Source organism: Onychomys torridus, chromosome 14 (genome assembly GCF_903995425.1).
Source record: "Onychomys torridus chromosome 14, mOncTor1.1, whole genome shotgun sequence".
In the NCBI taxonomy this organism is placed as follows: Eukaryota; Metazoa; Chordata; class Mammalia; order Rodentia; family Cricetidae; genus Onychomys; species Onychomys torridus.
In genome coordinates this window covers 52,525,326-52,551,549 of record NC_050456.1, presented here as the reverse complement: position 1 = coordinate 52,551,549, position 26,224 = coordinate 52,525,326, and the positions used below count along the sequence as shown (strand labels likewise).

At 46.4% G+C, this 26,224-nt stretch overlaps 2 protein-coding genes across 2 annotated transcripts in view; one reads left to right on the top strand and one right to left on the bottom strand.

The window, feature by feature from the left end:
• Positions 1-15,181: 15,181 nt before the first annotated feature.
• On the bottom strand, positions 15,182-20,717 carry LOC118595183 (acyl-coenzyme A thioesterase 1-like). Its single transcript, XM_036205495.1, has 3 exons — positions 20,120-20,717; positions 18,181-18,383; positions 15,182-15,913 (listed from the first exon to the last, which is right to left on the bottom strand). The coding sequence occupies exons 1-3, from the start codon at positions 20,703-20,705 to the stop codon at positions 15,335-15,337; spliced, it is 1,368 nt and encodes a 455-aa protein (XP_036061388.1). The 5' UTR covers positions 20,706-20,717; the 3' UTR covers positions 15,182-15,334.
• Heatr4 (HEAT repeat containing 4) overlaps positions 20,107-26,224 on the top strand; it is a 35,622-nt gene continuing 29,504 nt past the window's right edge. The window contains exon 1 of the mRNA XM_036205496.1: positions 20,107-21,163. The gene's annotated coding sequence lies outside the window, so the exon portion shown is untranslated. The remainder of the gene's footprint in view (positions 21,164-26,224) is intronic.

Below are 26,224 nucleotides of genomic sequence, written 5' to 3'. Positions count from 1 at the left end.
ATGCTGAACTGGGTTTAAGACACTTGTTTACGTCTCACTTGGACAGATTATGATAAATGTGAGGAGACTTGAAATCAGCATCTCTCTTTTCTCTCTGAGCTAACTGGAGCTGATAGTTATGCATACAGACATAACCTCGGACTCCTGAGCCTCCAGCCTCCGTCCCCAAGTGCTGGAGGAATTACAGGGATACACCATCATACCTGGCAGCGAGTTGAAATTTCTTGAGGCTGAACTGTCGGGTAAAATACTGACTGCCACATGAGGCAAACCATATGGAGACCAGAAAGAGCACACTAGTAGGAGCAATAAAAGATGTTGGATTGAAATTGTAGGAATCTGCTTTTGGATGAGCATCTGCCTTGGCTCCTGTTCCATCGGCCTGAGTGTCTGCATGTATGTCAGCAGCATGATGCTTTGGTACTATGACTCCATAGTATATACTTTATAATATATTTTATGTGTTTGGGTGGTTTTTGTTTGTTTGGCTGATTTTTCATGTGTGTGGATGTTTTGCCTGCATGTATGTCTGTGGACCACATGCACACGTAGTGCCCAGGGAGGCCAGAAGAAAGCCTTAGATTCTCCTCAACTGGAGTTACAGGTGATTATGAGCTGTCTTGTGGGTGCTGGGACTTGAACCCAGGTCCTCTGGAAGAGTTTCTGGTGCCCTTGAGTTCTTCAGCCCCCTCCACAGTATGTCTTATAATCCTGTATTGCATTGCTGCTAAGCTTTCCTTTTGTTCACAAGTGTTTTGGCTACTTGGGACCTTCTGTGCTTCTCTGTGGGTTTTAGGATTGTTTTGTCTAGTTGTATCAATAAAGTTGCTGTCATTTTGATGCAGACGGCACTGGATCTGCAGAGCTCTTTCTGCACCAGCTATTGTAGCAATAGCAACTCTCGGAACCGTTCACACACAGGACTTTCTGTCTTCCTGGGCCCTCACCTTTTACCTTCAGTGTGTTTTGAAATGGTGACGGCGGAAGTCTTTCCTCCTGTTGCTCAGCTTTACACCTGGGTCATTCTCACTACTTTATGAATGGGATAGTCTCCTCATTTCTCTTCCCAGTGACTTCATTATCGATGTATGAAAAAGCTACTGACTGGTGGGCAGGATGGAGCGCAGCTGTGACCACAGTGCAGAGGAGAGGAGGCGGGAAGGTTAAGAGTTTGGGGCTAAGCCCAGGCGGTGGTGGTGCACGCCTTTGGTCTCAGCACTCGGGAGGCAGAGGCAGGTGGATCTGTGTGAGTTTCGAGGCCAGCCTGGGCTACAGAGTATCTTGTGCCTTCTTTTTATATCTTGCTGTTATGCTGAAATTTTTTTTATTGATTTGGGAGTCTTACACTGGTCCTTAGGATTTTCTAAGCACAGAGTCACATTTTCTTCGCCAAGGGATGACGTTTGTGTCTAGAAAACTGACTGTGTCATATTTCCCCTTCACTATTTTTGTACTGCCTCATATCCGATCGTTTTCCTGAGTTTGACCATCCTTGCATCCCTGGAATGAAATCAGGCCTTCCTCTCCTCTCCTTCTCCTCTTGCTCCTCCTCCTCGTTCTGCTACCATAGTTTATTGGGGGGAGGAGGGGGGGCCCTTCTGAGGGTAGAAGCGGGTCACAGCTAGAGAAAGGTCAAAGGTCCCATGCCCTGGTTTGTAGTTTTCTTTCCTTCCTTCCTTCCTTCCATCTGTCTTTCACCTTTGTCTTTGCAGGTTTTGGTAACAGCAAAATGCTGCTCTGTGTGAAAAATTAGGATCAACACTCATTCTCCCTTAAAATGTTGGCACAGTTCATCAGGAAGCCACACTGCCGACTTCTCTTTGGTGTAGACTGATTCAGTCTCATTACTTGCTGACTATTAGGTTCTGTGGTCTCCTGGTTTGATTTTGATAGGTCATCTGTGCCCAGAAATTTTCCCGTTTCTTCTCTATTTTCTCACTTATTCACATGTAGCTTTTAAACCGGTTTCCCAGCGATCCTTTCCATTGCTGCGGTGCCGATTGCCATGCCTCGGTTTCACTAGCTTTGCAGATCAGGGTCGTCTTCCCTCCCCCTCTGTCCCTCCCCCACTTGGTTGCTTACGCTCTAGGTTTGTCCATTTTTTTGTTTCACCAATTCTTTTTTTTAACTGATTTTTAAAAATTATTTATTTATTATGCGTACAGTGTTCTGCCTGCATGTATGACTACAGGCCAGAAGAGGGCGCCAGATCTCATTACAGATGGTTGTGAGCCACCATGTGGTTGCTGGGAATTGAACTCAGGACTTCTTAACCTCTGAGCCATCTCTCCAGCCCCAACTGTTTGTTGTTGTTGTTGTTGTTGTTGTTTGTTTGTTTTTAGTCTTGTTTATTTCTTTATTTCTGTTCTGATCTTACTGATTTTGAGTTTAGTTTGTCCTTAGTTACATTTGTTTGTCAGTGTATGTTTGCATGGATTTTTTTGTTTGTTTGTTTTTTGTTTTTGTTTTTGTTTTTGTTTTTTGAGGAGGAGGCAGAGTCTCAAGTAACCCAGGCTTTCCTCAAACTTACTATGTAACCAAGGATGAACTTAGACAACCCCTACCCTCCACCCCCACCCCGACCCCTGCCAAGACAGGGTTTCTCTGTGTAACAGTCCTGGCTGTCCTGGAAGTTGATTTGTAGACCAGGCTGTACTAGGGCGAGTCTAAGCACAGGTAAGACTTGTTCCCAAAATAAGAGGTAAAAAGAGGGCTGGGAACATAGCTCAGGGATAAGCAGGTCCTTGGTGCAATGCAGGATGAAGTGTTCTGTACACCAGCTAAATCCATTCGGCCAATGATATAATTTAACTGGTGGGTCTTAGTTCTATTTTATTTTGCAGTCTAAATATCCATCTACTGGTCAGAGTGAGTCTTGAGGGCCCACTATTACTATTGTTCAGATGCACCTTCTCTTAAGGTGTTTCCCAAAATGGCAACATGTGCTGATGGTGTTACTGGGAAGTGAGTGAGTCACGAGGGATCTAATCTCAATGAATTAACTCGTGGATGAATTCTTAGGTGAATGAACTGTTAGGTATGGAGCTTTCTTGAAGGAAGTGGAGCCGTGTGTTTGAAGAGTACATCTTGTCACTGTCTCCTTCCCATCTCCCTGTCTAGCAAATATTATCCTGAGCAGGGTATCCCAGGCCCAGAAAGACAAATGCCCCATATTCTTTCTCATATGTGGACCTTGGCTTTGAATTTTTAGATTTCTGTGTTCAACGTGGAAGAGTTGTAGAGGCCAGGAAGCTAGAAAATGGCCATTAAGGCTTGGAAGAAGTGGCCTTAGGGGAGGAAGGTGGTAGAACATTCTGGATACCAAAGTGGAGGGGGCACTTACTGGGGGTGGGAAGATGTGGGGATGGGGGTAGGGAGAGTGGGAGAAGAGGGAGTAAAGGGGAAGATCACCAAAACTAGTGACAGATGAAAAGGCCACACGGAAAGCTATTTTGTAAGTCAATATTAAAATATATGTTCTCAACAAGGGTCTGAAGGGAGGTAACCTGTATGAGTGGATAATGTTGCTTCTAGAAGCCATAATAAAAGTCCCAGTGCCAAGTCTAGGATACCTCCTTATGACGTGTTGGCCACAGAGGTCACAGAGGCCCCCAAAATAACACAGGCTGTGGCCATCGCTCCTGATTCCCGACCAGAACTGGATGATACTGCTGAAGACTCCACGCAGCTTGGTAGCAGGGCATGTAGAAACCTAGCTGGGACTGAGCTGGGAGTCTCTTCAACGCTGTCTAGCATCCATGGTGTTGTAAAGTACTATATGGGCTGTTTGGGGAGAGAAGGCATCTATAGTCACACACAGCTGTGAACCCTGCAAGCCTCATGTTCAACTCATCGGCAAGATGGGGTCACTGAAGCCATTGTGGCATGACTATCGTGAGAATAACCATCTGCTTCCTGATTGGATTTTAGGGTTGCCCTGACAGGAGGAATTCTTGGCTGGTACTATAAACTCAGTCCAGAGTCCGTGACTGGGGAGGTCGTAAGCCCTGGGGGAGAAACTACCACTATTGCTTTGCTGTACAGCTATGATGTAAATTATATGACAGTTCATCAAAGATTCACAACTGAGGGAGGGCACACGCCTTTAATCCCAGCACTTGGGAGGCAGAGGCAGGCAGATCTCCACGAGTTCAATCTACAGAGCAAGATCCAGGACAGGCTCCAAAACTACACAGAGAAACCTGTCTTGAAAAAAATAATAATAATAAAATAAAAAAATAAAATAAAAACAAAAACAACAACAACAACAAAAAGATTCACAGCTGACCAGAGAGCTGAGATAATGACCGTTGAGTGCTCAGCCCTAAACTGGCCATCTGTATAAGTCCCTTCGAGGCTCAGGGGACATCTTGGAGGAGGGGAAGAAGAAACAAGATGCAGAGTTGGAAAGGAGTTCTGTGAAAGGTTGACCTCTGGATATGACATGGGTGTTGTGCCAAGAACTCAGTCATGGCCACACAAGCTATGCAGAAGACTGGGCCCGTCAATAGTCCATTACGTTTTGGGGGTTCATAAACCCCCATGTCTTAGTGAGGGTTACTGAAAGGCCATTGTAAGGGGAACAAGGCCCCCCCCCCACTAGCTCTGCTAATTGCAGATTCAGTGGGAAATACTGCACTCTGCCCCCACGCCCCATATCAGAAAAGTTAGCCCACCATGCTGTGCTAACAGGATGCTTGCCAAATAACCCCTGGGGTTGCGTTTGCAAGATAAATCGCTTGGGAAGAATGCTTGCCAAATAACCCCTTGCTAGATAAGCTTGGAATTCGTTTACCTACCCAGACTCTGAGAAAGACCGCAGAGACATCTGGCGTCCAGGTGTCTGCACTCGGGGTGACCCCACTCCCCTGCCCTGGTAGAACTGCCTCATAAAAGGCCTGTGAGCCTCAAACTCGGGGTCACCAGCTAGTCCTCGCACTGGTGCCCCACGAGCTCGTGTTGAAGTAAAGCTTCATTTGTGACCCGATATCGGAGTGGAGCTCTCTGTTTTGAACGCCAAGCTAACATTACCATTTCTTTCCTTCTTTTTTTCTTTCTTTTTTTTTTTTTGTTTGTTTGTTTTGTTTTATTTTTGAGACAAGGTTTCTCTGTGTAGCCTTGGCTATGCTGGATCTCGCTCTGTAGACCAGCTGGATCTCGCTCTGTAGACCAGGCTAGCCTTGAAACTCACAGAGATCCACCTGGCTCTGCTGGGATTAAAGTTGTGGGACACCACCACCTGGCCGAGGGTTACCATTTCTGCGAAAAAACACCATGACTAAAGCAAATTGGGGTGGAAAGGGTTTATTTTGCTTACACTTCCATATCACTGTTTATTTCTGAAGAAAATTGGGATAGGAACTCAAACAGGGCAGGAACTTGAGGCAGGAGCTGATGCAGAGGCTATGGAAATGCTGCTTACTGGCTTGCTGATCATGGCTTGTTCGGGCTGCTTTCTTTACTTTTCCTTCCTTCCTTCCTTCCTTCCTTCCTTCCTTCCTTTCTTTTCTTTTCTTTTTTTTTCAAGACAGGGTTTCTCTGTGTAGCCCTGGCTGTCCTGGGACTCACTCTGTAGACCAGGCTGGCCTCAAACTCAGAGTTCTGCCTGCTTCTGCCTCCCAAGTGCTGGGATTATATTGGAGACTATGGGGGTCCAGTCCCTCAATAGTCCCCTCACAGGGTCCGGAAAGAATCTACAACCTGCTGATAATTAATCTTAATGAAAATAAATGAATCTATGTACACGAAACTCCTAAGTCCATACACTTTATTATTCTGTGATAGTTTTCTCCCTACACAGCTCCAGTTCTGTTCTTGTGCATAGCTCCTTTCTTACCTGATTTCTCTCTATATTTATCTACAGCTCCCTCTAAGTTCTTTCTATCTTAATTCTCTCGTCTTAATTCTGCCTCATCTAGGTCCTTTTTAATCTTGTTCTTACCCAGCTAGTACTTCCCCATCTGACTCTTCTTCATCTTCCATCTCGTCCACATGTGTTCTCTGGTTAAAATCCTTCTTATCCCTCCCCATTCTCTGTCTCTCTATCCTCCACGTTCCTCCGAAGTCTTCCAGGAATCCAGTTATAAACCCAAGCAATAGCAAGCCCCTGGTCGAGCAAAGTCCCCAGGCTTGAATTCTCACAGGGTCATAAAGGCAGGTAAGAATTTTCCTCCGGCAGTGACCACCAGGTTTCCTTTTACAATCCAAAATGGGAATGGTAAAAGAGGAGGTCAACTGAGTGCTAATGACCCATTAGTATATAAAAAAAAGGGATCTATGTGCTCCGTCTACATTCCTAGAAGTGGTTAGGTAAGAAGTTAGGGGTCTATTAGTAAGGCTGTAAAAGAAAGGAGGGTCTCACCCTAAATTGCAAAAGAAATAAAGCTATCCGCCTGACCTAGAAGACTGGTTTCCGCTTCGTATGGCCTTGGATGCTTGATAGGCATCTTAGATAAATACACTGTTAGTTCTTGGAAGCACACAAGAAAATCATTTTAGGAACCAGCTAATATATATAGAAAAGCTAAAATATCACCAAGACTCCTTAAGCCATGGCTTGACCTTTGGAGAAGTCCTTGACTTTTCCAAGTAGTAGCTTTTGTGATAGTACCTGAATTCCATTATGTTTTCCTGTGGCTTGCAGCAAGATTAAAGGCGTGCGCCACCATCACCCAGCTAAGCTTGCTTTCCTATAGAACCCGAGACCACCAGCCCAGGGATGGTACCACCCACAGTGGGCTGGGCCCTCCCTCATTGATCACTAATTAAGAAAATGCCTTCCAGGCTTACGGTTAATGCTCTAAAATATGTCAGCCTAATGGCTTTAACTGTGGCCTGACCCTTCTCTAGTGAAGAATTGAATGCTCTTCCATTGTCTGGGAAAGGAAATGTACAGCAAGTCGGATAAGAGAATAACTTAGTTGAAAGTTCTAACAAACAACAACAAACCAAATCTAGAGGAAGACAGACTATCTGAGCTTGTAGAGGGGCCTCGAAAATATTACCTTCAACAAAAGCAAAAGAAAAATGAGAACGCATCGAGGGAAGATTCCGGATCTCTGGGATAGCACTACATGACCAATGTCCAGCTTCTTGTGGTAGGGTTACTTCTGTAATCCTAGAACTTGGGAGGCTGAGTTAGGAGGATTTCTGTAAGTTCAAGGCCAGCCTATGCTGTATGGGGCATTTTAAACCAGCTCTGATATAGAGTAAGACCCTGTCTCAAGAAAATAAATAGTGCTGGCTAGAAGGCTAAGGTGAAGAAAGCATTAACTGCACCAGCCTGGTGACCTGAGTTCAGTCCCAGAATCCACAGTAGATGGGGAGACCAAACCCCAAACATCATCTTCTAACCTTCATCCAAAGCGTCATGGCACGTGTGCCCAAATTATATATGCATGCCATACACATATACACACAATGATAATAAGAGTGAAAACCTGAAGTGGTCAAGTGAATGTCTGACTGATTGGCATACGCAGGAAGACTGAAAGGTTGAGGTCATAGAAAATCGACTCAATGAAACAGTAGAGGAAGGATTCTCACAGCTGGGGAAAGGCAAAGGTTCCCAGGTCAAGGTGGCATTTGGTGTAGCTGGTAGGTTTCTCTGGATCCCACCCATCCCCACAGCCCCACAGCCATTTAGAAAATAATTATTCAGAGGCTTATATTATTACCAATTGTATGGCCTGTGGCAGGCTTCTTGCTAGATAGCTCTTATAACTTAACCCATTTCTATTAATCTATAAGTTGCCACATGGCCGTGGCATTACCGGTCTGCTGGCATGTTGCTGCTTCTTTGGGGGCAGCTGGTGTCTCTCTCTCCTCTCCTTTCTTTTCTCTGTATCTGCTTGGATTTCCCACCTGCCTCTAAGGTGCCTTATATGGTAATCTATTGTGTACCTACCTAATAAACTTACTTGAGGATCAGAGGACAAAGCCAGCCACTAGATTAGACATAGAGGTCAGGCAGTGGTGGCACACACCCTTAATCCCAGCACTTGAGATCTCCTCCCTTTGCTTGGCAAGCACAGACACCCTTAATCCCAGGAAGTAAGATGGCAGGGCAGAGAAAGGTATATAAGGCATAAGGAAACAGGAACTCACTCTCTTTAGGCTCAGGGTTTTGTAGAAATAAGAACTATTGGCTGGCTGTTCTGCTTCTCTGATCTTTCAGCTTTCACCATGATATCTGCCCCTGGGTTTTTTGTTTTTAATTAAAAGGCCATCTAAGATTTGAACAACAATTTGGAACCAGAAAAGAATCCCTCCACATTGTATTATCAGCTTCACCCCCTTCCATGGCCCTTATCTCTAATCTTCCTAGAAATGGGCAGTCTGACAATGATCTGCCGACATAGGCCACACAGAGGACCTGTGTAGCTGCTGTCAACAGGCATGTTTCTCCCCCCACCCCCTACTGTGATAACAGGTGAAAACATCTGCTTAGGACCTGAGACTTCCCCTAGCTGTCCTCCCTGGAAATGGGTTGACAGCTGTGGTGGTTTGGAAGAAAATGGCCCCCAAAGGAAGGAGGCGTGGCTTTGCTGGAGTGGGTGTGGCCTTGTTGGAAGAAGTGTGTCACTGTGGCAGGCAGGCTTTGAGGCCTCCTATACTCAGTATTCTGCCCAGTGTCTCAGTTGACTTCCTGTTGCCTGTACAATGTAGGACTCTCAGCTACAGCACCACATCTGCCTTCACGCCCCATGCTCACTATTAGGATAATAATGGACTGAATCTCTGAAACTGTAAGTGAACCACTCCAATTAAATGTTCTCTTTATAAGAGTTGCCATGGTCATGGTGTCTTTTCACAGCAATAGAAACCCTAACTAAGATAAGAGCTCAGGCTTGGAACACGGGAAGTTAGCACTGTCCCGCTGAAGGTATTGAGGTCCTCTCTTTACATCCTTTGTCCTCAAAGGAGGACATCACCATTCAGAGAAGTTAGCTTAAATGGAAGATAGGGTTTCCCACACAGCCACTGGCTGCCTGGGTACAAAGACATTATCCTACTGACCCTGCTGTTGGCTCACTTCCCAGAGCTTTGAACAGAAGTTACCCAGTTGAGAGCTTGCCATGAACTTTACCCTACTTCTAAGTCACCCCGAACGTTGGGGAGAGTATGAACTTTACCCTACTTCTAAGTCACCCCGAATGTTGGGGAGAGTATGAACTTTACCCTATTTCTAAGTCACCCCGAACGTTGGGGAGAGTAACTCTATCAGGTGCCACACTGGTGACTTTTTTCACTGATGTAATGTTAGGAAATCACCAGGATGTCTGACCAGGTACCAGGGTCAAGCATTTGTTACAGGAACAGAGTGGAACGTTGGCTTACACCAATCTTTGTGGGGAATGGAGTGTCAGTTCTCTTTATTTTAGTGAAGAGTAAACTGCACAGTGGACAGCCCACCTCAAGCTGATTTAGAGGCCTCCTTGGGTCATTCCAGATTCCCTGATTGCAGCTGTTCTCACATCTCCCAGAATCAGGCTCCTGGTGACCTCCATGTTCTCATCAAACAGTAACAAGGTTCCTAACTCCCATTCCAGGAGAGAGCCCTGAAAGACTTTCTCTCCTAACTCAGCCTTGTCAGTCTGTCCTTCTGCCTTCATCCTAGTGGTCCATGCAGTCTAGAGCCCCGGGAGGGAGGCAGGCTGTGTGTGGACTGGATATCCCACACAGTCACTGGGCCTCTTCTCAGTACCAGCCCCTCAGGAGCTCTGGTAGCCTCCATCTGCTCCACCCTCTCCTCCTAGATACTCTGGGGTGACTTATGGAGAGGAACTAAACAAATGTGTCCTTCAGCTTTCTGTGGGAGTAGAGAACTGGAGAGTGAGGACATGGTGTGGAGGAGGCTCACTGATGCTTGCAGCCTCTCCTGCTTTCTTTCTGTAAAGCCAGAAAACGGACAGGAAACACAACACACTCATCCCACATCTTCCCACCTCTAGCGTTAGCTGTAAATTTTCTTCCAGGTAGTCCTTCCTCTTACATTATTGGAGGTTTCTACCATTCCAAGCCCTCTGCCTTCAAATCTTCTAGAAAGATTTGGATCTGCATTTGCCTCACTTCTCTCCTTACATGTAGATGAGGCTCATTTGTCAATCACACAGTATGAGTTGTTCTTGAACCTGTAGCCAGGAAACATATCTTTCCAGTCCTGTCAGCTTGTGCAGGAAATATCTGATCCTCTGTTCACCACTAGCAGAGAAAGAATTTCAACCTAGATGTTCCACTGAGTGATGGCTCTTGTTCTTTCCCATCAAATAGACAAAGCAGATTTTTAGATCATCTTGTCCAAGTGTGCCGCATCAAAACGTCATTCTGGTCATCAAATGCAGATGAAGAAAGGAAAGGTGAAGTGTCAAATTTTCCTGACTAACATTAGCACAAAACTGTCCCTACCGGTGAGCATCCCAGGTTAGACATCTAACAGAATGGCCAGGTGTACCTGCCTGAGTGTTTTAGAAATACTTCATTTTCTCCCAGGCCTCAAAACTTATTAGCTTATTGTTATAAAGCAGTGAGTGGAAGTTATCACAATCTTAAAAATATCATGTCCCTAGACAGGTTTTTCTAGAAAGGGGAGTCTCCTTCCCTCAGGACATCCAGCTGAAGGTGCTGCCTTCTTAAGTAGGTGAAACATCCATCACCTCCACCGGTCACGCACTCCTTCCTTTTTTTTTTTAAAGATGTATTTTATTTTTATTCTGGTACAAGTATGTATGCATGTGCTTGAATGTGTGCACATGCACACATGTGCAGGAGCCACCCTTCATTTATGTCTGATATGGAGACTACCCAAGTTCAGCTTCCCTGCTCTGCTACTTCTGCACTAAGGATTTCTAATATCCTTCAATCAAGAAATTATGAAGGAGCAACCATGCACATGATCAAAAACCACAAACAGCCACTTAGCTTTGCTCAGTTTCTCATTCTGTTCATTTGTTTTGTTTTTGTTTTTGAGACAGGCTCTCTTTATGTAGCCCTGACTTTCCTGGAACTCACTCTGTAGACCAGGCTGGCCTCAAACTCACAGAGATCCACCTGCTTCTGCCTCAGGAGCTGGGATTAAAGGTGTGCACCACCACACCTGGTGAACTTACATTCTTTTTGATACATAATGAATATATATATTTATGAGGTACATATACACAGTATATAATGTTCAAATCTGTAATTGTTATATTCATTACTGCAAATATTTATCATTTCTCTGTGTTGAGAATACTAAAAATCCTTCCCTATAACTGTTTTGAAATGCACAATAGGACTTGGGAATTGTCTTAGTCAATGTTCTACTACTGAGAAGAGACTCCCGACCACAGTAGTTCTTCAAAAAGAAAGTATTTAACTGGGGCTTGCTTACAGTTTCAGAAATTTAGCCCATGATCATCATGGCAGGGAGCATGGTAACATACAGACAGACATGGTGCTGGAGAAGTAGCTGAGAGTTCCACATCGGGATTGGCAGGCAACAGGAAGAATAGACACTGGGCTGGCTTTCAAAAGCCAGGTACACACTTCCTCCAACAAGGCCACACCTCCTAATCCTTTTCAAGTAATGCCACTACCTAATAACTAAGCAGTCAAATCTATGAGCCTCTGCGGGCCTTATTCAAACTGCCACATGGGTATAATGTGTATGCTTTGTTCATGGTGTGTTTGCTCTCTAGCACCAGGGCTAGAGAGATGACTCAGTGGTTAAGCACACTGGTTGCTCTCCAAGGATCAGGGTACAATTCCCAGCAACCACATTGCAGTTTACAATCATCTATAAGTCAAATTACAGGGGATCCAATGTCCTTTCTGCCCTTTGCAGGCACCAGGCATGCAGGTGGTGCACAGACATACAAGTAGGCAAAACACTGATACACATAAAATTTAAAAAAGAGAAAGAAAAGGATTCAATAAACCATTAACTATTGTCACTGTACTGTGCTACAGAACCCAAGAATGTATACTTTCTATATGGTACCTATAACCAACCCTCCTAGTCTCCTTCCTCTAACCCCACCCCCCAGCCTCTGGCAACTAATGTTCTAGTTTTATTTTGGCATTGTGACAACTATTATGACCAAAAACAAATTAGGGAGGAAAAGATTTATTTAGCTGACACTTCCGGACCACAATCCAGTGTAGACAGATTTTTCTGTGAGCCACAGGCTCACAAAAAAAAAAAAAAAAAAAAAAAAAAAAGACACAAACGTATTAATTATGAAAGCTTAGCCCACTAGCTCTTATAACTTAAATTAACCCATTTCTATTCATCAGCATATTGCCATGTGATTCGTGGCTTTTACCTCTCTTCCTGCATGTCTTGTATTCTCCCTTTGTCTGGCTGGCCACCCCACCTTTCTTCTGCCCAGAGCTCCCTCCGTCCAGAAGTCCCGCCTATACCTCCTGCCTACCTATTGGTGGTTTAGCTTTTCATGAAACCAATCCCAGTGACACATCTTCACACAGTGTAAAGGAATATTGCACAACAGTCCAGCACTCAGAGACGGGAGAGCAGGAACTCAGGGCAGGACCCTGAAGCAGAAGGCACAGAGGAATGCTGCCTGAGGACTCACACTCTGGCTTGATCTCCGGCTTGTGCTTAGTGTGCTTTTAACTGAGCCCCTCCTCTAGTCTTGGGTTTTCGTTTCTTTTTTTTTCAGGCATGGTGGCAAATGCCTTTAAAGATTGATTGATTGATTGATTGATTATTATGTATACAGAAGAGGGCGCCAGATCTCATTACAGATGGTTGTAAGCCACCATGTGGTTGTTGGGAATTGAACTCAGGACCTCTGGAAGAGCAGTCGGTGCTCTTAACCTCTGAGCCATCTCTCCAGCCCCAGGGGTTTCATTTCCGAAGGCCCTTGTGCTATGCGACACTTTAAATTTTTTAATTATTTATTTGTATATTGGGGGGCAGGTTGTGTCGTAGTGCTCGTGTGGAAATCAGAGGACAAGTTGCAGGAGTCAGTTCTCTCCTTCCACTTTGTGGGTTCTAGGGATTGAACTCAGGTTGTCAGGCTTAGCAGCCAGTACCACTGAACCATTTCATGCAACACTTTTTTTGAACAAGTTTGTGAGGCTGGAGAGATGGCTGAACAATTAACTGCTCTCACGGAGGACTAGAATTTAGTTCCCAGCACCCATGTTGAGTGACGTACAACCACCTGTATCTCTAGCTCCAGTGGGTCTGAAGTCTTCTAAGCCTCTACAGGCACAGACACCCATAGACAGGTGTGATTTATTAATAATAATAAATTTGAGAACAGGGGTGGTGGTGCTCGCCTTTAATCCCAGCACTTGGGAGGCAGAGGCAAGAGATCTCTGTGAGTTCAAGGCCAGCCTGGTCTACAGAATCAGTTCTAGGACAGCCAGGGCTAAATAAATAAATAAATTTGAATAGGTTTCTATGGTTTTCTCTTAACTGTCTGTCTTGTGTTATAAGGGCTCAATCATGAACCTAGAAACTGATAGAGAAATCTATATGTGCTCATATGACCAATAGTTGACTGGTGGATTACTAAATGTGTGAGGACGAGAGCGCTTCCTCACACACATTCTCTTTCCTTGACTCTCAGACAGGATGAAGGTTGACACAACATGGGATTCCTAGAACCTGTTTCCTTCCCTAGCTGCTCTGCTGCTTCCTGGACTAAATGCTCATCATCCCCAAGTGTCGTCATGGCATGGAGCTCATCACTTGAAGGGGATTCTTTCCTCGTTATTAGTTTGCTTTGGAAAATTGACGTTCTTGTTGGACACAGCGTGTAACAAAAACCTTTTCACTGATGCCTATGTGCTCATTAAGCATCTGAAAAAAGGCCCCTAAGTCACCCCAAAACCACTTCTTGAAAAGAAGATAGTAATAGTGACCTTGGCCCAAGAATTGAAGGACACCATCATTTTCTATATAATCTAATTTTTATTTTAATAAGAATGTTTATACTTAAGGTTCCCCCTTTAATTCATGATATAAAAGAACTCTTTTTGATAAGCAGCATTTTTAGATTTTTTTTTTTTTTACTTACATGAGTGTGTGTGTGTGTGTGTGTGTGTGTGTGTGTGTGTAGACAACTTGTCAGAGCTGGTTCTCTCTTCCACCATGTGGGAGAAAAAAATCTCAAGTTGTCAGCTCGGCAGCAAGCACCTTTACCCACTGAGCCATCTCACCATCCAATAGGCACTGTTTTTATAAGAAAGTTCTCTTTGTTGTCTTATGGCACGGAGGAGTGAACTCAGGACACTCGACAAGAAATACAAGTGCATTACCACTAAAGAATACTATTTTAACGTGTATTACTTTTGTTCATGTTGCATTTGTTTAACTCTGTGAAGCTGTGTTACTCTGCCTGTCTAAAACACCTGATGGTCTAATGAAGAGTGAATGGTCATTAGTGAGGCAGGAGAGAGAAATAGATGGGGTTGGCAGGGAGAGAGAATGCATAGGAGAAATCTGGGAGGAAAGAAAGAGAAGTATCCAGAGAGAGAGGAGGACATAAGGGTCCAGCCACCCAGCTACACAGCAAACCACAGAGTAAGAGTAAGATTCATAGAAGTAAGAGAATGGAAAATGCCCAGAGGCAAAAGGTAGATGGGATGATTTAAGTTAAGGGAAGCTGGCAAGAAACAAGCCAAGCTAAGGCCAGACATTCATAATTAAGAATAAGCCTCTGTGTGTGACTTATTTGGGAGCTGGGTGGAGGGCCCCCAAAAGAGCAGAAACAAACAATAACATTCATAGGCACTTATTATTATATAAAGAAAAAAATTATGGGGCTGGAGAGATAGCTCAGAGGTTAAGAGCACTGACTGTTCTTCCAGAGGTTCTGAGTTCAATTCCCCAGCAGCCACATGATGGTTTAAACCATCTGTAATGAAATCTGGTGCCCTCTTCTGGCCTACAGGGAAGCAGGCAGAACACTGTATGCATAATAAATAAATTAAATTAAAAAAGAAAAAAGAAAAAGAAAAAAATCAGGTTAAAAAAAAAAAGAAAGAAAGAAAGAACGAACTTATGCTGGGCATGGTGGTGCATGCCTTTAGCCCCAGCACTCAGGAGGCAGAGGCAGGCAGATCTAAGGCAGTTCAAGGCCAGCCTGGTCTATAAAATGAGTTCCAAGCAGGGCTACACAGAGAAACCCTGTCTCAAAAAAAAAAAAAAAAAAAAAAAGGAGCCGGGGAGAGAGAGAAAGGAAAGAAGAAAAGAAGAAAGAAAAAACTTTAAGGAATCAGAATATGTCCAGATAAACTAACCAGAACTAGTACTCTGATAGTACATTTGAGGTTTTCTCCAAAACCAACAGATAATGGGTAATATTTTGGGAGTCACCCCCTAACTCTTAGCACCCAAGTGTTTGTGGAAGAAAGTCTGCAGTTGCTGCCATGCATCCACCTGGGCCATGGCATGAGGCTTAGGCTCCCCTCCAAAGGTGATATTAGCACCCACCAGGAGGTGCATGCCAGCCTTGCACAGTGGGAAGTAAGGGGGCTCAATATAATGCCCCGCTTCTGGGTAGCAGATGATCTGGGGCTTCTCCTTCCCATGGGCCTGTAAGCGTTTGGAGATCTCATTGGCATAGAACTCGCTCTTCCAGTTGTGGTCATCCTGACCTACAAGCAACAGGAAGGTCGTGTCAGATCTTTCCACAGGGATGAAGCTTTTCTGTTCCACCAAAGGGCTTTGGAGACCTTCCACAACATCCATGAGGCCATCTTTGGTCATCCTGACTCGGTTTCTCAGAAGAGACACAGGAGGGATAGTCTCATCCTTGTAGTATATGGTGTTCCCAACAGCAGCCACAGAGCCATTAATGACGACAGCAGCTTTGATGCCCTTCAGGAAGGAGGCCATAGCAAGGCCAAGTTCACCCCCTTTGGAAATGCCAAGCAGCCCAACTCCTGGGCCTCTTACCTGAGAAAGACACAAATGAAAAATGGAGGCTTAGTCCTGGAATACTGTTGAGAGCCAGAAAGCAAAGAGGAAGAAAGCCCAGACCTGGGCTCCATCTAGTTACAACTGGATTACAACCCGCGGACATTTATCTACTCCTTCTCCATATCTTTCTTTTCACAATTTACTGGTCACCATTCTTTGTGACTGCAACAACCACATGATGGCCTTACCACACAGACTTAACTCCTTCTCATCTAACCCAACTCTACCAGCCATTCCCACTTACATAACCCAAACCTCTCGAGACTAGCATGAATTGTTTCAGGTTCAAATACATCTCAGGGGCCGGGGCGGTGGCGGCACACGCCTTTAATCCCAGCACTCAGGAGGCAGAGGCAGGCGGATCTCTGTGAGTTCGAGGCCAGCCTGGGCTACAGAGTGAGTTCCAGGAAAGGCGCAAAGCTACACAGAGAAACCTTGGTGTGGGGAGGGGATCTCACGCTCAAGCATTTCGCCCTCTTGCCACCATCTCTGCTCCCTCCTGCTTCGCCCTTCCAGAAACATTCCTTTCTACCTTGCTGAGGCCTTTGCACCCTCCACTCACTGCACATCGCCCATGTTCACCCCTCCACTTCCGAGTCTGTGCCTCATTGGTGTAGTGCTCCCTCGCAAAGGACTTTCCACTCCTTTATTACCATCAACCCTTGGTCACAGGCCCGGAAAGGGGCTAATCCTGGTGAAATCACATGCTCACTTCCTCCAAGCCTGAGTGGAGCTAACAAAAATGCACATTCCTGCTGACTGATCTTTATCTGACGCGGGCACCACCGTGGCCCACCAGTCCTGCCACACATCACTGGGGTGTCGCTTTCCACAGCTCCAAAGGACCGCCCCGCATCCTCTCCTGCCTCCTCGGCCTCTTGAGCTCCGCCATGCTCTCCCCCTTCAGCTTTCCACGCTGCAGTGAGGAAACAGCAGCTGTCAGGGGGATGTCTGATCTTCTCACTCCCCAGTCTACCTGTTCCCATGGCAGCTCTCGGGAGTCCCCAGTCTCGGCGGCCACCTCTAGTTGTGTTTGGGATGCTGTCCACTATCTCTCTCTAGCGTGACCTCCACACTTACTTCCGGCTCCTCTCCTTCCCACTCCTCTCTGCTGGCCCTCCTCAGGTCCTCCCTGATCTGGGCCTCATCTAGTTCCTCACGGCCCTGCGCCCCAGGCCACACTAGTTGTGACTTTGTTCTCTACCCTGGACCCCTGAGAAACCTGTGGGGAGATGTTTGTTGTACTTTCCTGCTCGATACCTTCTGGGTGGTTTGGGTTGGCACCATCCCATAAGGACGGCTCCTGCCCTGAATCCCAGAGTCCTCTGGGCTATAAGCAAATGGCTCTTTGCCTGACCTCTCAAACAGTCCTTTTTCTTCTCTTGTGGCTTCCATAACACCCTTGAAACTTTCAAATATTATACTGCACTGAAGTACTGGAAATTAAGTGACGGGGTAATCACTCTATTTATTAAAGGAAGAAACAGAGATCCCAAAGGCATAGGATTAGAATTTGGTAAAATCAGGGCTGGTGAGATGGTTCAGTAGGTAGAACACTTGCCGCATAAGCCTGATAACATAAGTATGACTCTCAGAACACACCTAAAAGTGGACAGAGAGAGCTGGCCCCATAAAGGTGTCCTCTGACCTCCACACACTCATGAACACACATGTTCTTGTGTATACAAACACACACACACACACACACACACACACACACACACGCACGCACACAATGTCAATAATTTTTAAAATAAAAATTGGCAAAATCTAGACTCCAGCTTTTCTCTAGACGCAGCCTACACTGGCTCCACTTCTCCAAGAGCGCCAACGCTTCCAGCCACTTGAAGTTCTGATTATAAAATTATAAAACAAGCAAGGATTGCCACCTCAGCCTGCGCTGCGCTGAATCTAGAAAGTTCAGAGCACCCTGGTCTCCAGCCGCTGATTGTCAAATTCACCCTGTGCTCGCACAAGGGCCCGGGGACACAGGGACACAGGGACACAGACAGGGACTGAGGACACAGGCAGGAGAGAGCTGCCGCACATCATCTGAATGAGCACCGGCTGGGGATGGCCCTGCTTTTCGCCTCCCCTTTACTTGTATCAAACCTAGAAACCTCAAGTGGTCATGGGCTCTTTGTGAAATAGAGAGAGGCTGTCATCAACTCACTCATTCCCTGAAATCAAGCACATGATGAGGAGATTTGACAGGGGCCAATAAAACTTGAGGGTGATCTAACCTCGGGGTGACTAAGCAGGTAGTTCACGGCTTCTTCAAAGTACTCTATGCGCATGGTTTCCAAGCCCTTGGGGAGGTCATCGTAGTTATAATAAGCCAGAGCCAGGACAGCAAAACCCTTCCCAGCCAGCAGACTAGCCCGATACTCCAGAAGGCCACCTCCAACTCCGAAAAGGTCCACAATTCCAGGATAGGGCCCAGGTTCTGGGGTGGAAACAGAACCAAACATTACTGAAATTGTCCCCAGTGGAATTAATAGGCATTTGTTGCTTAATACGTCATGAGCATGTTTTCTACAGATCATCAGGAGACTGAAGGAACTCCTGTCTCCTAGCATCTAGAGTGGCCTAGGATAACTCCACTTTCCTCTCTACCCACTCTATCTAAGACTCAAATCCACAGACCTTTACAAAGAGCGTATTACTTTTAACATTGAAAATACACTAAGGTCTAGGGGTAGACTGCTATCTAGCATGTATGACATACTAAATTTGATTCCAAACATACACACACATACCACAACACACACACACACACACACACCACATACACACCTCACTATCCTCTCTGACCAGAAATTGATAGTGCCAACTGCTAGTGAGGCAGTGATGGCACACGCCTCTAATCCCAGCACTCTCAAGGTAGAGGCAGGAGCATCTCTATGAATTTGAGGTCAGCCTGGTCCACAGAGCAAGTTCCAGAACAGCCAAGGCTACACAGAGAAACCCTAACTTGAAAAAAAACAAAAAAAACAAAAAAAAACAAAATTAAACCTATTCTTAACCATGTGACCCAATCATCCCACACTTATTTACCCAAGTGAAAATTTTGGTTCGGACACAAACGTCTATGCAAGCATTTGTAACAACTGCATTCATAATCTCCACAGACTGCAAATGAACCTAAAGTCCTTCAACTGGCAAACGAATCAAAACAGAGGCCCGGTGGGTAGAAGAACTCGTCCATCTCAAATACATTCTGCTGAACAAGTGGACAGGCTCCAAAAGGCTGCATCTTCATTCTGCCTGATTTGGGGTCCTTAATATTTTTACCGTTTGTATGGGAGGCTTGTCTTCCACCTGTCCGACTTCAACAATAACCCAGCAAGCCCCTGGCGGCACCTGCTCAGGAACAGATGAGTACCGAAATGACAGAAGCCCTTGTGGGTCCTTCTTCAGCACTACCGTGGATGCGCGTGCACTTCTCCATAACCACTCACAAGCAGCCTTTAAATGTCTTGATCTTTGCCTACTTCGCCATTTTTTGTTTTGAGGCAGACCACCAAATACTGGTCCCAGCAGGACCCAGTATTGCTATATAGCCAAAAATGGCCCAGAGCTTCCGAATATCCTGCCTCGACCTTTGAGTGCTGGGATTACCGCCTTGTGCCACCACGCCCAGTTTATGCTGCGCTGGGGATGAAACCCTGGGCTACTCCAAGGCTAAGCAAGCCCTCTGAGGACTGAGTCACACTCTTATCTCAATGGCATGATATTAAATGGCCTCTCCTGGGAGTTGATGGCTTCAGCCACCCCTGCTTCGGAGTCCTGTTGATTCTCCTGCCTGATTTGTTGGAACTTCCCCATACAGCTAAAAACCAAGAAGATGTTAAAATGTTTGAAAAACTGGGCGCAGTAGCAGAGTGCTTGCCTAGTTTGAGTTCCCACGCCACCACAAGGAAAAACTAAAGAAATTCTAAAACAAAATTGAGGGTGGTGGGTGTAACACTACGGACTTTTTTATTAGGGGGTCTCTCCTCTTATGATGCCCTTTGACTTAGCAGCGGAACGAAGGACCGGCTTCAGGGAAAGAGCATCCTCATAACAGGCTCCTTCCAGTCCAGTCCAGCCTCTTTCCCTGTGAGTCCTAGGTACCTTTGTCTTCACTTCCAGTCCCAGAGGAACTTTGAGCCAAGGGGAGGAGGGAGGGGGGCTGCTCACCTGGGGGCAGGAAGAGCGTGGCGCGCACACGGCCCTCGCGCACGGGCACGCGCCGCACCCCGGGAGCCATGAAGTGACGCTCGTGCACCGCCCGCGCCAGCAGCCGCCCGCCGTCGGGCTCGTGGCCGTCCAGCACCTCCAGCTCCACCACGAAGGGCGTCCGCACGTCGCGCTTGAGCAGGCGCCACAAAGGCCGTTCGGGCTCCATGGCCCAGAGCAGCCCCATGGGCTCGAGCCCCGCGAAGCTGCCGCCCAGCGCGGGCGCGCGCGCCAGGTCCAGCTGGCCGTGGGCGTCGGCGCGGTAGCGCGCGTGGGCGCGGAAGAGCGCGCCTCTCTCGTCGCGCAGGGCCGCGCGCAGCGTGACGGGCTGCTCGGGGGCCAGGCCGCGCACGGCGATGCTCAACGGCTCGTCCCAGCAGCTGCGGCCCGCGGGCTCCAGGCTCAGCGTCGCATTTGTCCGCGCAGGGGCCCAAGTAGGCCAGCCACCCGGACCGAACGGCTGAGGCCCCGACAGCCGCGCCCGGCACTTCCAGCCCCATTGGCACAACCTGCTTGTTCGCAGGACCGCGAGAGACGAGGCCACCATTTTGCTTCTCCAGCCCTGAGGTCTCCGGGAAGGGTTAGAGATCCTCTAGCGGCCGGCTGCCTGCCTGCAGTCTAAGTGGGCTCAGCTGGGGGCTTGCAGAGTCTGGAGAGCTCAGAGCCTGCAAAGCAACAAAAGCAAAAGTAAGAACAGACTTTGACTCAGGCGCCTGTGCGTAAGACTCCGTTATATCCGGAACCCCCTTCCTAGTACTGTTTTTCAGGTCCTCTTTGCCCCTGGAAGAGTGGGCTGGCCTAAGGCTCGCTCTTAAAAGCCCTCTCACCCAACGGGACCTCCAGTCGCCAGATTCCTAAGGTTGCAGACTCAAGAATGCAAGATTGCAATTGAGTTTCATCACGTTGTGGGGGAATGGACACTTGTTACTAATCTTGGTACTGCTCTTTCAAAAATGTGCACCGTGATGTTTTGTTCTGTGCTGTCTGCACGTGCTTAGCCTACATGTAAGTCCCATGACCAATGGACTTCTTGTTTCATGAGCTGTTTGACCCTTTACCTGGATTCCAGACATGTGTAAAAATAACCGAATGATGTCATGGTTATTTTCTTTTTACACTGTGCTCTCATGTTGGTCCTCTAGGCAAACATTACTTCCTACTCATCATGGACTTTACACATTTCCCAACTGTTCCATAAGCTATCATTTCCAACCAGAGATGGACTTTTCTTCTTCCAAGGCTTTGAACCTTAATAGCAAGGATAATTGCACACCTTTGTTATTGCAGAAACCTGAAATTGTATAAGCTGTACTTGTCTGTGCTCCCAAGACTACTGTGCTTAGTTTTTGTCAACTTGACCCCAACTAGAAACACGTTGGAACAGGGAACCTTGGTTGAGGGATCCCTCCATCATATTGTCCTCTGTGGGAGGGTTGACGTGGGAGGGTCCAGCCCACTGAGGTCAGCTCCACCCTGGGCAGACTGTCCTGAGTTTTATAAGAAATCGGGCAGGGAAGAGGGTAGTTAGTTAGCTCAGTGATTAAGAGCACCAGCTGTCCTTCCAAAGGATCGGGGTTCGATTCCCACACCCATACGGCAGGTCACAGCTGTCTGTAAGTCCAGCTCCAGGAGATATGAGACATATACATGCAGGCAATACACCCATAAACATAAAACAAAACAAAATTTTAAAAAAGGAAGAAAGAGAGTTGGCTGAGTATGAGCAGAAGGAAAGCAAGACGGGCCCTCAGTGGTTCTTGCTTCCAGGTTCCTGCCTGAGTTCCGGCCCTGACATCCGGAAGTGAATGACAGATAAACTCTTTCCTCCTCTAGTTGGTTTTGGTCAGAGTTTTATCAGAGTTATAGAAAAGGAGACCAGGGCAACTACTCAAGAACTTTCCCAGGCAAAGCTTTTTACCCAGTTTTAAATGATCACACTGTGCTGGTCAGGAGTCACCCAACTCTAACCTGCCCGGTATTCTGGAAAATGCCAGCAGTAATTTATCTAGGTGTTCTGCGGTTGGCTCTTTCTCAGCAGGATGTAAGAGCTCCGGGAGTGGGGGTCAGGGAGTGGGGTATGTGAAGCTCTATATACTTAGAGAGTTTGCTTTTGGTTTTTGGTTTGGTTTTGTATTGCAATAAGTAACTAGGAAATCTGGTCAGCTGCCAATCAACAAATAGGAAGCAATTTCTTAAATTTCTTAAATCTCAGTTTACAAAGAAGGAAATTTATTAAGTAGTTGGAGATACACCCAACCAAACCCACAGCTTCTGTGAATGGACTTGGATTCTGAAGGCTCGTTGCCTGGTGACCACTGTAAGCATCGAAGCAGCTTTGGAACCTAAGGAACCAAAGGAACCAAGGAAGGTTCACAAGGCAGAACCTTGCTTCTCTTGAAGACTGTACTGTAGGACTCTGTGCCACTTGGAAGGTAATTTCAAACCACCACAGCTTTAGCAGGATCTGAAGTCTTCATCAGTGTCAGCTGCATGGGGACAGGGCAGACAGGCAACTGAGAAGACTGAGCTGTGTAGAAGAAACAGCCAGGCAGCTACAGACCTGCGATTATACAGGTCTCATCTTGCTGTGGCTGGGGTTTGGAAGGCCCTAGAGCAGACTGGTTTTTGTTGTTATTGCTTTGGGGTTTTTGTTTTGCTTGTTTTTTGTTTGTTTGTTTGTTTTGTTTTTTTGTTTTTTTTTTGTTTTAGGGTTTTTTATTTGTTTGTTTATTTGTTTGTTTTTTTTTGAGACAGGGTTTCTCTGTATAGCCCGGCTTTCCTGGAACTCTTTAAGTAGACCAGGCTGGCCTTAAACTCACAGAGATCACCTACCTCTGCCTCCTGAGTGCTGGGTGGGATTAAAGGCTGGTGATACCACCACCGCCCAGCTGAGCAGACTGTTTTTATGGCATTATAAATGAAACAGACAGCTCTCACCTCAAAGGAATAAAAGAGGTAGTTTATTCTGGAGTCAAATATTAGTGACCATAGCCTGGGAATTTCAGGGTTTTGTCCAAATACCATGTTCCAATAAGGTAACAATTTCATGATGATTTTTTAGGGGGAAAAAAGCAATAAATCCAGAAACTTTTCAGATATATTGTTATAAACATAAGATAGGTGGGTTACAGCAACACTAGTTGCTAACACTGGGCCTTTAGGTTGGTGAAAGTTAGTAGTTTGCTAAATTAATATGTTTCACAAGGTCTCACCCAGTAGTCACAGGATGTGAGATTAGACAGAAAGATGGGAAAGGAATGGTTATTTAGGGAGCTAGAAAGGTCTAGGTAAGCTCTGGTCTAGGTAACTCTCCACGATATTTGAAATTCAGTTAATCTGCCTTGTAGAAGGCTCAGTGGGCTCCCAGTACACAGCACTTCCCAGTGTATTCTCTGCAGACAGCCGTAGAGCCTTGTGAATCGTGGTGAGAGATGGAAGTCAGAGGTTCAGAAGGGAGAAGGGAAGGCAGAGAGGCAGTTTGGAAGAAGCCAGGTTAGGAGCCTGGGTTCCTTGATTCTGCTGGCCCCTTTAGCCAGGCTTCCCTTATAATTGAAGCAGGATGGAAAACAGGAAACATTCAACCCAAGAAAAAAGGAGCCCCCATTCCAGAGTCTAGTTGAAGCCTCTCACTGGATGAGAAGCAAGAATTCCAATAACCACTTATGGCCTTTCTTCCTTCCCAGCTGTATAGCTGCATTTTTCTCCAGATCTCTCCAGAAGCCCCTCTTACCGGGAAAGGACATGCACTAAAACCCCTTCTGCAGTGCCATGTTATAACAGAAAGTGGCCAGTCAGGGTAGGAGGTTTGTCTGGGAAAGGAAGCTGCAGTGGTCTGGATGAGAATAACCCCCATATACTCATATGTTTTAATACTTGGTTCCCAGTTGTGGAACAGTTTGGGAAGGATTAGGAGGTGTGGCCTTGTGGGGGGACGGCTGTCACTTTGAGGGTTCAAAAGACTCATACTTTCGTCGGTGTGTCAGCTCTCAGCTGCTGGTCCAGCCAGCATGCCTGCTGTTTGCCGTCACAATGACCCATCATGATTGACTTTTAACCCTCGGAAACCATAAACCCAATGAAATAGAAGTTTGCCATAGTCATGATGTCTTACTGCAGCAACAGAAAAGTATCTTGTGCCGGGCGGCACTCAGGGGGCAGAGCCAGGTGGATTGCTGTGAGTTCGAGGCCAGCCTGGTCTGCAGAGAAAGTTCCAGGACAGGCTCCAAAGCTACACAGAGAAACCCTGTCTCGAAAAACCAGGAAAAAAAAAAAGGAAGAAAAAGAAGAAAAGTAACTCATACAGTAGCTATGACCAATTACCCTTCAGAATACGCTTTATTTGGAGAGTGACCTGGGACAGATGAGTGGGAATGGCATGGTCTTGAAGTGGGAGAGCAGACAGGAAAAATCTAAACAGCACCATGGAAACACGGAGAGAAAGATCTCTCCCTTCAAAACCTGGAGGGAGCTGCGTTAGGAGAGAGCCTGGTGAAGCGGAGCATTAAGAGAGAGCAGCCACGTATGCATGGCAGGAATCCTGAGGGGAGAGGGGGCCCCTCAGTTCCCAAGGAACAAAGGAAAGTCCTTACTTTTACAGGTTTTCAGTGGGTGGAAGGACGGTCCATACCATATAATTTAGCCTGCTAGCCTACATGCCAAGGGCAGGCATTAGGCAGGACCTTCTTGAAGCTGTGAGGGGTAGAGTGCAAGGTCACAGCACAGCTTGGCTTCTTATCAACTCTGTCCAATGAAGGGAAGAAGGAGAAGGTAGACAGACACCCATACACAGAGAGAGACAGACAGACAGACAGATGACAGACAGACATAGTATGAGCATGCAGGCTGGAGCTTTAAAAATGGACTTATCATGTATCTCCTTCCCTTTCAGTCAGCCATCATATCAGATTCTTTGAGAGTGATAACAATATGATATTCTTTGTAATAACACTGATACAAAATTCCTTATGACACAGGTTAAGGGGCATGTCTGGGACACCCTCCGTTACTCTACATGGACGGGAGAGAAACCCATCCTCATCCTCTTTTTGAAGTTGGTGAGGTAGCTTAGTGGGTAAAGGTGTTAGCCTCCAAGGTTGATGACCTTGGGTCCCACATTACCCAACTTAACCTCCACAAGTGTACCTTGGCATATGTACCCACCCAATAAAATAAATTATATAACTGTGATTTAAAAAAAATACGATGCTCAGGGCCAAAATACTTCCTAACATAGGAGCAAAATCCACACTAATGTGTAAGAATATGAAGACCATAATAGCAATCTCACCCAACAGTTGATTTTCCAACCAGCCAGAGCAGGCACTGTTTCAGGAGAAATATCTCCTTGTGACCAGCCTTTGCCTTTGCCCTAATTTTTCTAGTCCAACTATTTAAATGTCAGATGCCCTTGTGGCCAGGTTGGCCTCGTGGCTGTGAAGAAATGAAGCAAACTAATGTTTTCTTGAAAATAAAATCCCTGAGGGGTATAAAAATATTCCTGTGTGACTTAATGTAAAGGAAGTTGTCGATTCTGGCCTGTGAGCAAACGGTCTAGATGCAATGACCCCGACAGAAAGAAACCTCCCAGGGTCACCTTCCTGTCTCACTCCTAGAGGACGGTGCCCTGGGGACAGAAGGCATGTGCTGCATGCTACAGAGCAAAGGGGCGTCCTCTGGCCTGCTGGCTCGTTGGGACCATTCAGGACCAACAGGAGTTGGCGAGAGTGACAGGCATGCTTGCCCCTGGCAGTGGCAGGGCCTGCTGCTGAGTCACGGGGACGGCCAGGGTGGCATAGTGCTCCTTGATTGATAACGTCAAGTATGACAACGCAGCCTGGCCCAGAAAGAGTTTTCGGGCTGCAGGAAACGAACTGAGCCTAGCAGAAGTAGGTCGAGTTATGCCAAGTACAGATGAAATGCCATCTCATGCAGAGGAGGCTGCGCTGTGGGGAGGGAGGGGGAATGCCCAGAGAACAGCTCGGGGATCCAGCCGGCTTAAGCAGGACAAAGTTACCCCGCCACCCACCCACACACCCCTTGCTCTCTAAAGAGTGGGGTCTAGCCTGG